This window comes from Bufo bufo, chromosome 5, assembly GCF_905171765.1.
Source record: "Bufo bufo chromosome 5, aBufBuf1.1, whole genome shotgun sequence".
NCBI classification, from domain to species: Eukaryota; Metazoa; Chordata; class Amphibia; order Anura; family Bufonidae; genus Bufo; species Bufo bufo.
In genome coordinates, this window is record NC_053393.1 from 1,174,353 (window position 1) to 1,188,172 (window position 13,820).

A 13,820-nucleotide genomic window follows, 5' to 3' on the forward strand; every position below is an offset into this window, starting at 1 on the left:
TCCTCCAAAAGGAAGGACGAACAGGAGTCTCCTTCAGGCCTAATTCAAACAATAGGGAAATGCGATACACAGAGCCCAAACAAAATACAAAAGGAAAAGGAAATACTTAACTTTAAAGGAGCATTGGAAGCACCAGGAACTTAGCCGAGATCCAACCACAATCTATCCAAAGGGCCAAACAGAAGCTATAAACCGCACAACATTGTGGGAGAAGCAACTATAAATAGGGAAGGTTAAATGACCATAATAGCCACACCTGGGGAAAGAAGGTGCGGCAAGCACCAGAAACAACATAGACGTCATTTGATCCAAACGGAAAACATGTCAGATCAAACCACGTGTTGCCAGTCTCAATGATCTCCTGCCACCTGTCGCGGGAACGTCCGTGACAGCAGCGTTCTTATACCTAACTACTGGAGATGCTGCCGCCGGCGAGTGTTCTTGCACTTTGTTGTGCTATCTTCTGGCATTGCTGACTCCTGCAAAACCTCAGCGGCTCGGAGCGGCCTGCCTGCATATGTTATACTCTGAGAGTGACCTAAGTCCCTATACCTATTTCCCTGCCCAGCTCTCTGCAAGCCTACCTCAGTTAGAGGCACAGAAGGCCACCCCTGCAACTTTGTCAGTGTCGCTATGGGAGGCTTAAAAAGAAAAGGCCGCTCTATTAGCAATCCCTGTTGTAAGCCGCCGTCTGAGGCCGAATCTCTACCAGACGAAATGCTTGGTCCTGATACTGTCCGTACTGAAGCTTAGTAGCATGCAAACTCTAATCTAGATACAGAAATGCACCTCAGGGCAACTCGCATGGAACTAGCCTCCTGAGCCTTCCCTTCCTCTCTTCGAAGGTTCAATGAGCCTTCCTCAAATACCATCACCTCAAAAATTTCCCTCCTCCCCCACTAGCACAGAAATTCGAGGAGGTCCTGTCTGCTATCAACAACTGCCAGTCCATGTTGGTGTCTAAAGTGGATGAGCCAAAACAGGACTTTGTCATCCTAAAGCATGGCCTGCATAAACTCAGGGAGCACGCCACTGAAACAGAGAGATGGATCTCAGACGTGGAAGATGTCCAAAGCCCGATCCCAACACAGATTGCAGAGCTGCAGCGACAGGCTTCCATGGACAAAATGGACGATCTGGAAAACAACGTCCATATAGTGGGCCTCCCTAAAAAAAACTGAAGGGGCAGATGTTGTCACTTTCCTAGAGACTTGGCTGAAAGAGGCCTTTGGTGAAGCAGAGTTTTCCCCGTTCTTTAACATTAAGCGGGCACATCGTGTACCACCAGACCGGGACCACCCGGGGACCCTCTAGACCTCCGCTAGCCAGACTTTCTGCACTTTCATGACAAGACGCTATCCTGAGGGCGGCTATTGCCGTCTGCCCCATAGAAATGAATGGGAGCATGGGCCGCGCATGCGCGGCACGCTCCTATTCACTTCTATGGGAGAGGCGGGGATTAGCACTTGGTGGTGGATGGACCCCGGGAAATCTGGGGTCCTCTGGACACAGCGCTCCTCGCTCCGTTCTCGATATAGGTGCCGGTCCTAGCGATATGCCCCCATTGTCTAAGATGGGAATACCCCTTTAAAGGCGATGTTAGGTACAACAATAACAGGATCTCCTTCTGTTGAGATTTCTCGGTCTCCCTACGAAAGCAGCACACGAGGCGAGATCGGCTCTCTGAGACAAGGGTTACCAATATGCAATGCTTTTCCCTGCAAAGCTGCGGGTCATAGATGGAGCAACCACCAGATTCTTTACTTCCCCTTCATAAGCCCTGGCCTGGGCTGCAAGGGTCAACACTTGGTCGCAACGCCCACTGACTTTTGTAACTATGCTCAGTTAATATTTACTTGTTGCTGGTTTTCTTTCTTACAGTTCCCCCTCACTGACTTGGCTATTGGTACCCGACCACCCACCCCGTGACTGTCATATAAACTCTTTTGCCTACACGTCCTTGCTAGTTAGCTCAGTTCGGGGTCTAGGTCTGCACTCCTGTTCAGTTAGAGTAGGTAGTGGCACCAGTGTGACAGAGGAGGGTGTTAGGAGTAGTAGTGGCACAGTGACAGCAGAGGGTTAGGAGTAGTAGTTGCACAGGTGACAGCAGAGAGCTAGGAGTAGTAGTGGCATTGGTGACAACAGAGGGTTATGAGTAGTAGTGGCACAGGTGACAGTAGAGGGTTAGAAGTAGTGCATAGGTGTACAAGCAGAGGGTTAGGAGTAGTAGTGGCACAGGTGGCAGCAGAGAGAGCTAGGAGTAGTAGTGCATGGTGACAGCAGAGGGTTAGGAGTAGTAGTGGCACAGGTGACAGCAGAGGGTTAGGAGTAGTAGTGGCACAGGTGACAGCAGAGGGTTAGGAGTAGTAGTGGCACAGGTGACAGCAGAGGGTTAGGAGTAGTAGTGGCACAGGTGACAGCAGAGGGTTAGGAGTAGTAGTGACACAGGTGACAGCATAGGTGTTAGGAGTAGTAGTGGCACAGGTGACAGCAGAGGGTTAGGAGTAGTAAGTGGCAAAGGTGACAGCAGAGGGTTAGGAGTAGTAGGTGGCACAGGTGACAGCAGAGGGTAAGGAGTAGTTGTGGCACAGGTGACAGCAGAGGGTTAGGAGTAGTAGTGGCAACAGGTGGCAGCAGAGGGTTAGGAGTAGTAGTGGCACAGGTGACAGCAGAGGGTTAGGAGTAATAGTGGCACAGGTGGCAGCAGAGGGTTAGGAGTAGTAGTGGCACAGGTGACAGCAGAGGGTTAGGAGTAGTAGTGGCACTGGTGACAGCAGAGGGTTAGGAGTAGTAGTGGCACAGGTGACAGCAGATGGTTAGGAGTAGTAGTGGCACAGGTGACAGCAGAGGGTTAGGAGTAGTAGTGGCACAGGTGACAGCAGATGGTTAGGAGTAGTAGTGGCACTGGTGACAGCAGAGGGTTAGGAGTAGTAGTGGCACAGGTGACAGCAGGGGATGGTGTGATGGGGCAGTCAGATGAAAGGTTGATAGTGAGCTTGGGGAATGGTAGAAGCTTTGTGACTAAATTGGGGGTGAGTTTAGGATGGTGAGTCTGCATGTGACTGCTGGGGGTTATGGGGGTACAATGTGGGGCAAGCTTCTGACAACTTTGGGGGCTGGGAGAATGGAGGGCCTGCATGTAACTGCTGGGGAAAATGGGGGGACAAGCTTCTGACAACTTTAGGGGGTGTGGAGGATAGTGAGCCGACATGTGACTGCCAGAGAGAAACATAGAATGTGTCGGCAGATAAGAACCATTGTATAGGGCTTCTGCTATACAAAACCCTATATGCTAATACAAAGTGTCCTCACAAGTTTGATAAAGTACGGACACGCTGGATTTCGCTGGATGCTACTGCTGTCTGTCTTCTTCATGAGCCTCTGTGAACTGCCACTGCTGTAGGAATCTTTGGAGACACCATGTAGGAATGAGAGTGAGACTGCCGGTTATTGGTTTGTTCTTGTGATTATTTTGTTTATTGTCTTTATTTTCTTTCTTGAAAATAATAAACAAGCCTTTAAAAAAAATATACACTCACCTAAAGAATTATTAGTGCCCCCATACTAATACGGTGTTGGACCCCCTTTTGCCTTCAGAACTGCCTTAATTCTACGTGGCATTGATTCCACAAGGTGCTGATAGCATTCTTTAGAAATGTTGGCCCATATTGATAGGATAGCATCTTGCAGTTGATGGAGATTTGAGGGATGCACATCCAGGGCACGAAGCTCCCGTTCCACCACATCCCAAAGATGCTCTATTGGGTTGAGATCTGGTGACTGTGGGGCCATTTTAGTCCAGTGAACTCATTGTCATGTTCAAGAAACCAATGTGAGATGATTGGAGCTTTGTGACATGGAGCATTATCCTGCTGGAAGTAGCCATCAGAGGATGGATACATGTTCTCATTCTGTTTACACCAAATTCGGACTCTACCATTTGAATGTCTCAACAGAAATCGAGACTCATCAGACCAGGCAACATTTTTCCAGTCTTCAACAGTCCAATTTTGGTGAGCTCGTGCAAATTGTAGCCTCTTTTTCCTATTTGCAGTGGAGATGAGTGGTACCCGGTGGGGTCTTCTGCTGTTGTAGCCCATCCGCCCCAAGGTTGTGCGTGTTGTGGCTTCACAAATGCTTTGCTGCAGACCTCGGTTGTAACGAGTGGTTATTTCAGCCAACGTTGCTCTTCTATCAGCTTGAATCAGTCGGCCCATTCTCCTCTGACCTCTAGCATCCACAAGGCATTTTCGCCCACAGGACGGCCGCATACTGGATGTTTTTCCCTTTTCACACCATTCTTTGTAAACCCTAGAAATGGTTGTGCGTGAAAATCCCAGTAACTGAGCAGATTGTGAAATACTCAGACCGGCCCGTCTGGCACCAACAACCATGCCACGCTCAAAATGGCTTAAATCCCCTTTCTTTCCCATTCTGACATTCAGTTTGGAGTTCAGGAGATTGTCTTGACCAGGACCCCCCTAAATGCATCGAAGCAACTGCCATGTGATTGGTTGACTAGAGAATTGCATTAATGAGAAATAGAACAGGTGTTCCTAATAATTCTTTAGGTGAGTGTATATGATCTGTACGGTAGGAAGAATTTTTTAAACATTTTTATCAAGTCTTCGGAGGTTTGGATAATTTCTAAATCCAGGAACAAGATATAATCTACACCAATTTCTGAAGCAAATCTTAGACCCAATACATTTTCATTTAGAACTGACACCAGTTCAAGTAAGTATACTGTAGTAGAGTTCCAAATCAACAAGACGCCATCTATGTATGCTTGGCTTCTATACTCCATCATCTGTTCTGAGAGAACAGCCGAGATCTAGATTAGCATGAGAAGGAGAAGACTGGCTCTGCACTGATGGAAGTGAAGATTTTCCAAAATAGGGTGAAGGATGAACCCCAATAATATGAGCATACATGTTTTATGCATCTGATACTTGGTACTTTTGAAAGAGGGCTTGATGACGAGAGGACCCCACTCAAAAATATCTAGAGCCATCATGAGTGAGTCTCAGATTGTGACCTCCTCTGAATCTCTCAGTCTGTCATAACATCCATAAAATTGTTAATGTTGGCAAAGTCACCAGCAGGAAGAAATTTATCAGCCATAGGACAAAATTGTGTAACCGGTCCTTTGCCTTCTGGTTGACATGCTTCATTTTCTAATTCCTTCAGGACCAAACATTCTTGGTTGTTCTAGAGCCATTTCCAAGAAATGCTGCCTATTGTGTTTTTAGTACACCCGGAGACTGATCCAGGTTTTTTTTCTGGTATCTGAGTCTTGTTTTATTACTATTACATGAGGATTAGTGGAGCAGCAATATGACGGGTGTCTATGACTGTCGGACAGGAGATATGGTATGTACGGGGGACAGCTTGTACTGTGTGTTAGAAGACACTCTATATATCATCTCACCAGACTTCTCACTGTTTGACATTTGATGCTCTTTCCTCCATGTGATGCCCGTGGCTCTTTATTCCAGATGGTCCCTGCATGGAGGTGGTCCTGAGGATAAAGCATGGAGCGCGAGATATGACCTGGTTATTAATACTTGTACAGCACTAGACAAGGGTAAGACTGCTCACTGCACAGCGAGGTCCAGACTAAAGTCACATACAAATATAACCCATGTCACACAGTCTTGACCATAACCCTTGTCATCACAACATCTTGTCCATTTTACCCTTGTCATCACACTGTCTTGTCCCATTACCATTGTCATCACACTGTCTTGTCCCATTACCATTGTCATCACACTGTCTTGTCCCCCAACCCTTGTCATCACACCGTCTTGTCAAGTCCTGTAAGCTTATCACACCATCTTGTCCCATAATCCTTGTCATCACACCGACTTGTCTCGTAACCCTTGTCATCATCGTCTTGACCTGTAACCCATGTCATCACACCATCTTGTCCCGTGATCCTTGTCATCACACCACCTTGTCATGTAACCCCTAAAAATCACACCATCTTGTCCGGTGACCCGTGTCATCACACCGACTTGTCCTGTACCCATGTCATTACACCCATAACCTTGTCATCACACCATCTTGTCCGGTGACCCGTGTCATCACACCGACTTGTCCTGTACCCATGTCCTTACACCCATAACCTTGTCATCACACCATCTTGTCCGGTGACCCGTGTCATCACACCGACTTGTCCTGTACCCATGTCATTACACCCATAACCTTGTCATTACACCATCTTGTCCGGTGACCCGTGTCATCACACCGACTTGTCCTGTACCCATGTCATTACACCCATAACCTTGTCATCACACCATCTTGTCCGGTGACCCGTGTCATCACACCGACTTGTCCTGTACCCATGTCATTACACCCATAACCTTGTCATTACACCATCTTGTCCGGTGACCCGTGTCATCACACCGACTTGTCCTGTACCCATGTCATTACACCCATAACCTTGTCCTCACACCATCTTGTCCGGTGACCCGTGTCATCACACCGACTTGTCCTGTACCCATGTCATTACACCCATAACCTTGTCATCACACCATCTTGTCCGGTGACCCGTGTCATCACATCGACTTGTCCTGTACCCATGTCATTACACCCATAACCTTGTCCTCACACCATCTTGTCCGGTGACCCGTGTCATCACACCGACTTGTCCTGTACCGATGTCATTACACCCATAACCTTGTCATCACACCATCTTGTCCGGTGACCCGTGTCATCACATCGACTTGTCCTGTACCCATGTCATTACACCCATAACCTTGTCCTCACACCATCTTGTCATGTAACCCCTGTAATCACACAATCTTGTCCTGTACCCATGTCATTACACCCATAACCTTGTCCTCACACCATCTTGTCATGTAACCCCTGTAATCACACAATCTTGTCCTGTACCCATGTCATTACACCATCTTGTCCTGTAATCCTGGCCATAAAACTGTGCACAGTTTAACCTCCAACTTTGTTGCACCATACGATCTGCTAATGTCATGCATCAGTATCATCGACAGGAGACCTGCTTACCATCAGGCGATCAGTCCACTGCTGCAGCCAGTCCTCACATATTTTCCTCAGAGCTTCTCTGCTATTTCTTGTCTCATCCCAATTGTCCCAGGAACGACACTTCTTGGCAATAAACCCATGGGGGTCATATACACCAAATTCATGGAACAGCGCAATGAACCTTCCCCTGCAGAAACAACATGGTGTGATTGCAGCTCAATATTTCATACCACATGGACAGACCTGAGAGAGGCTGAAGCTCTCAGTCAATCTAAAACATAAGGAACAGAGCAGCTCTAAGAAAGAGGGATCTGCCTGGCTCACCCTAAAGGTAGCAACCGATTACCATCCACAAGAACTGCGCACCCTCACCTTACAAAGTGGGATTCATCTTTTTCATCATTTTATAGCATCGGTTTTTAAGAGATGCATACAAGAATGTCAAGACAAATGTTACTGATTAACATATAGGGTCATACCACTAACTATAAGACTGAGGTATGGGGGGGGGGCTGAGAAACATGAATGTGATAATGAATAATGAGAGTATTGGCAGAGGTGGGAAGCTCATACATGGTTCTGCTTATGGGTCATAAATCGACACTGAAGACCTCAACTTTGGTTGGGAGATGAGATATCTTCAGTAGATGTTCTGGATGTGAGTAGTGATGTCCTCAGTAGATGTTCTGGATGTGAGTAGTGATGTCCTCAGTAGATGTTCTGGATGGGAGTAGTGATGTCCTCAGTAGATGTTCTGGATGTGAGTAGTGATGTCCTCAGTAGATGTTCTGGATGTGAGTAGTGATGTCCTCAGTAGATGTTCTGGATGTGAGTAGTGATGTCCTCAGTAGATGTTCTGGATGGGAGTAGTGATGTCCTCAGTAGATGTTCTGGATGTGAGTAGTGATGTCCTCAGTAGATGTTCTGGATGTGAGTAGTGATGTCCTCAGTAGATGTTCTGGATGTGAGTAGTGATGTCCTCAGTAGATGTTCTGGATGTGAGTAGTGATGTCCTCAGTAGATGTTCTGGATGTGAGTAGTGATGTCCTCAGTAGATGTTCTGGATGTGAGTAGTGATGTCCTCAGTAGATGTTCTGGATGCGAGTAGTGATGTCCTCAGTAGATGTTCTGGATGCGAGTAGTGATGTCCTCAGTAGATGTTCTGGATGTGAGTAGTGATGTCCTCAGTAGATGTTCTGGATGCGAGTAGTGATGTCCTCAGTAGATGTTCTGGATGCGAGTAGTGATGTCCTCAGTAGATGTTCTGGATGTGAGTAGTGATGTCCTCAGTAGATGTTCTGGATGTGAGTAGTGATGTCCTCAGTAGATACTTTTTGTGAGAGATGATGTTATCAGTTAATATTCTGGTTCAGAGAAAAGATGTCCCCAGTAGATATACTTGCTTTAAAAACTGATGCTGAGCCAAAATGTAAATGTTGTGGTTGTAAGTACTTAGATGTACCTGCATAGATGTTGTCATTGTGAGAAATTACCGTATGTCCTCAGTAAATGTTCTGGTTTGGAGACGTGATGTCCACTGTTGTGAGATGTAAAGTCCTGGGTAGATGTCCTGTTTGTGAGAAGTTATGTCATTGGTATCACATAACAAGAGGTACTGAGGGCACCGTCCTCCCACCTGGGAATTTAAGGAACGCAATCCTGGCCTAATCCGACCGTCCAAGAAATCGGGGTGCAGGGCTTGAACAGAAGTAAATAGAGAACAAGATGCAAAGATAAGCCGCACTCACCATTCGTACCAGCTCGATATATTATTAAAACGGATGCCACAGGTTGTTTAGGCTTAAACGAACGCAATGATTTGGCAGCATTCATTGAATAGGACGCTGTATAAATAGGATTCTCCTATGTATACACCTTAGATTATCCTTAGTCACTGTACGTATATTTATACGTTTTTGTATTTATTTATCATTGCATTAACTTTTGCATCCCTTTCGTTTATATTTATGTACCCTTCCATGTGTGTAGATACTATTCGCAGACTATGTGTCACTTTTTGTAACTATTGTTTCATTTGTGTCAATATTGTTTTTAAACTTAAACTTGCACTAATGTATCGATGCACCTGTGTTTCAGGTGTGTGCAGGGGGTGTAGCCTCAAGGGTGTTTGAGTGATGGGTCAGCTGACCCTCCCCCATATGAGGCTATAACTAGCACACACTTGATTCCCAGAGTGGATCAAACAGCCGGAGGAAGCGGTCGCACCGCGAAACGGCCGTCGCTGTGGATTGATACTCCATGTGAGTCTGCCCCCGCAACATGCCCTGCAATAAAGAAGCGTGAACACGAATGGTGAGTGCGGCTTATCTTTGCATCTTGTTCTTTATGTCATTGGTATGTGTTCTGTATGTGAAAAGTGATGTCTGCAATAGATGTTCTGGTTGGGAGAATAGGCGACCTCTGTAGATGTCATGGTGAGGAGCACATTAAATGTTCTAGTTGTGAGAAGTAATGTCCTCAGTAGACGTTCTGGTTGTGACAAGTGATGCCCTCATTAGATGTTCTTGAAGGAAAGTCATGACTCATGGCTGTAGGGGGTTTCAGTTGGTGATGAGTCTGTCTGTGTTCCTTCAGTAGTTTGTAGATCTCTGTCAGCCTCTAGATGGTTCTGCATTATCCAGACTTTCACTCTGAAGATCTGCTGGTTTGCAAATGTTTTGATGAGATCCTTTGTTTTCTCATTCACTTCTAACTTGTGCCTGTATTGTGTGGATTTATGGGTTGCAAATCTGTCAGTGATCACTTTTTGATCTACCGCAGGTACCCTGTGATTGGATAAGTGTAGAGGAGGGGCAGAACATCTATGTGTGCACCTACCTATGTGGGTCCTGAAGCTGCACACACATCACCAATAGCTCCACAATCAGCTCTTTTCTTGCCTGGGACAGATCATTCATGAAGCGTAGACAGTGCCAGACAAACTCCTGGTCCTCAATCACCTGGAAAGAGAAACAGAGTGATCCCCAACACCTCCATGTGACCTGCTAGTGAGGAAGTACAAGAATGATGGTCACTGTGCTGCTGCTTGCACACTGGATGTCTTGCTCTACAGCTGTGGGCCCAGAGACATCGCTCCACGGAGAATGCGTTCTACATTATGTGGATTTTAGTGTGACAGACGGGTTTGGACCAATAGGTTGCATATTTATGTGTAAAGACATCAGAGCCGGTTAATTCTACTGCTCTACAGTTTTCTAGACAGCAGACTTGGGCAAAGATTAGACAGATGTCTAAAGTGTGCAGAAGGTGAACATCAGCTGGTCCCTCAATGGATGGGAAAGCCTCCACCAGGGTTTATTAGGATCCGGGTGTGCCAGGGATAAGAATTTTGTGATTTAAAATGAAAGAATTTTGGGAAAAAATGGGATGAGAGGCTGCGGTATAAGTGTTTGGGTTATTATTTTAGTATTTGGGTGTCAGGAATAGTGAGCTTGGGTCGGAATTAAAGAATTATGGTATATGAGGTCAGGATTGAAATTAAAAAGATTGTTAGAAAGACTGGGGAGGATCACAGTGAAGGATTAGGGAGGATCACAGTGAAGGATTAGGGAGGATCACAGTGAAGGATTGAGGAGGATTATGAAGGATTAGGGAGGATCACAGTGAAGGATTGAGGAGGATTATGAAGGATTAGGGAGGATCACAGTGAAGGATTAGGGAGGATCACAGTGAAGGATTAGGGAGGATCACAGTGAAGGATTAGGGAGGATCACAGTGAAGGATTAGGGAGGATCACAGTGAAGGATTGAGGAGGATTATGAAGGATTAGGGAGGATCACAGTGAAGGATTAGGGAGGATCACAGTGAAGGATTAGGGAGGATCACAGTGAAGGATTAGGGAGGATCACAGTGAAGGATTAGGGAGGATCACAGTGAAGGATTAGGGAGGATCACAGTGAAGGATTAGGGAGGATCACAGTGAAGGATTAGGGAGGATCACAGTGAAGGATTGAGGAGGATTATGAAGGATTAGGGAGGATCACAGTGAAGGATTAGGGAGGATCACAGTGAAGGATTAGGGAGGATCACAGTGAAGGATTGAGGAGGATTATGAAGGATTAGGGAGGATCACAGTGAAGGATTAGGGAGGATCACAGTGAAGGATTGAGGAGGATTAAGGAGGATCACAGTGAAGGATTGAGGAGGATTATGAAGGATTGAGGAGGATTATGAAGGATTGAGGAGGATTATGAAGGATTAGGGAGGATCACAGTGAAGGATTAGGGAGGATCACAGTGAAGGATTGAGGAGGATTATGAAGGATTAGGGAGGATCACAGTGAAGGATTAGGGAGGATCACAGTGAAGGATTAGGGAGGATCACAGTGAAGGATTAGGGAGGATCACAGTGAAGGATGAGGAGGATCACAGTGAAGGATTAGGGAGGATCACAGTGAAGGATTGAGGAGGATTATGAAGGATTAGGGAGGATCACAGTGAAGGATTAGGGAGGATCACAGTGAAGGATTAGGGAGGATCACAGTGAAGGATTGAGGAGGATTATGAAGGATTAGGGAGGATCACAGTGAAGGATTAGGGAGGATCACAGTGAAGGATTAGGGAGGATCACAGTGAAGGATTAGGGAGGATCACAGTGAAGGATTAGGGAGGATCACAGTGAAGGATTGAGGAGGATTATGAAGGATTAGGGAGGATCACAGTGAAGGATTAAGGAGGATTAGGAAGGATCACAGTGAAGGATTAGGGAGGATCACAGTGAAGGATTAGGGAGGATCACAGTGAAGGATTAGGGAGGATCACAGTGAAGGATTAGGGAGGATCACAGTGAAGGATTGAGGAGGATTATGAAGGATTAGGGAGGATTAGGGAAGATCACAGTGAAGGATTAAGGAGGATTAGGAAGGATCACAGTGAAGGATTGAGGAGGATTATGAAGGATTGAGGATTATGAAGGATTAGGACGGATCACAGTGAAGGATTGAGGAGGATTATGAAGGATTGAGGATTATGAAGGATTAGGAAGGATCACAGTGAAGGATTGAGGAGGATTATGAAGGATTGAGGATTATAAAGGATTAGGGAGGATCACAGTGAAGGATTGAGGAGGATTATGAAGGATTAGGGAGGATCACAGTGAAGGATTGAGGAGGATTATGAAGGATTAGGGAGGATTAGGGAGGATCACAGTGAAGGATTGGGCAGGATTACGGTGAAGGATTAGGGAGGACCACAGTGAAGGATTGAGGAGTATTAGGGAGGATCACAGTGAAGGATTGAGGAGGATTGTGAAGGATTAGGGAGGATCACAGTGAAGGATTAGGGAGGATCACAGTGAAGGATTAGGGAGGATCACAGTGAAGGATTAGGGAGGATCACAGTGAAGAATTAGGGAGGATCACAGTGAAGGATTAGGGAGGATCACAGTGAAGGATTAGGGAGGATCACAGTGAAGGATTGGGGAGGATCACGGGGAAGGATTAGGGAGGATCACAGTGAAGGATTAAGGAGGATTATGAAGGATTAGGGAGGATCACAGTGAAGGAATGAGGGGGGGATTAATGAGGATCACAGTGAAGGATTGAGGAGGATTAAGGAGGATCACAATGAAGGATTGAGGAGGATTATGAAGGATTGAGGAGGATTATGAAGGATTAGGGAGGATCACAGTAAAGGATTAGGGAGGATCACAGTGAAGAATTAGGGAGGATCACAGTGAAGGATTGGGGAGGATCACAGTGAAGGATTGAAGAAGATTATAAAGGATTAGGGAGGATCACAGTGAAGGATTGAGGAGGATTATGAAGGATTAGGGAGGATCACAGTGAAGGATTGAGGAGGAATATGAAGGATTAGGGAGGATCACAGTGAAGGATTAGGGAGGATCACAGTGAAGGGTTGAGGAGGATTATGAAGGATTAGGGAGGATCACAGTGAAGGATTAGGGAGGATCACAGTGAAGGATTAGGGAGGATCACAGTGAAGGATTGAGGAGGATTATGAAGGATTAGGGAGGATCACAGTGAAGGATTAGGGAGGATCACAGTGAAGGATTAGGGAGGATCACAGTGAAGGATTAGGGAGGATCACAGTGAAGGATTAGGGAGGATCACAGTGAAGGATTAGGGAGGATCACAGTGAAGGATTAGGGAGGATCACAGTGAAGGATTAGGGAGGATCACAGTGAAGGATTGAGGAGGATTATGAAGGATTAGGGAGGATCACAGTGAAGGATTAGGGAGGATCACAGTGAAGGATTAGGGAGGATCACAGTGAAGGATTGAGGAGGATTATGAAGGATTAGGGAGGATCACAGTGAAGGATTAGGGAGGATCACAGTGAAGGATTAGGGAGGATCACAGTGAAGGATTAGGGAGGATCACAGTGAAGGATTAGGGAGGATCACAGTGAAGGATTGAGGAGGATTATGAAGGATTAGGGAGGATCACAGTGAAGGATTAAGGAGGATTAGGAAGGATCACAGTGAAGGATTAGGGAGGATCACAGTGAAGGATTAGGGAGGATCACAGTGAAGGATTAGGGAGGATCACAGTGAAGGATTGAGGAGGATTATGAAGGATTAGGGAGGATTAGGGAAGATCACAGTGAAGGATTAAGGAGGATTAGGAAGGATCACAGTGAAGGATTGAGGAGGATTATGAAGGATTGAGGATTATGAAGGATTAGGACGGATCACAGTGAAGGATTGAGGAGGATTATGAAGGATTGAGGATTATGAAGGATTAGGAAGGATCACAGTGAAGGATTGAGGAGGATTATGAAGGATTGAGGATTATAAAGGATTAGGGAGGATCACAGTGAAGGATTGAGGAGGAT

General features: G+C 46.0%; 1 protein-coding gene across 1 annotated transcript in view; it reads right to left on the reverse strand.

The window, feature by feature from the left end:
• WDR97 (WD repeat domain 97) overlaps positions 1-13,820 on the reverse strand; it is a 197,163-nt gene that overhangs the window by 34,742 nt on the left and 148,601 nt on the right. The window contains exons 16-18 of the mRNA XM_040432345.1: positions 9,844-9,965; positions 7,027-7,192; positions 5,432-5,521 (exon numbers count right to left, since the gene is read on the reverse strand). Coding sequence (XP_040288279.1) covers positions 5,432-5,521; positions 7,027-7,192; positions 9,844-9,965 — 378 coding nt within the window. The remainder of the gene's footprint in view (positions 1-5,431; positions 5,522-7,026; positions 7,193-9,843; positions 9,966-13,820) is intronic.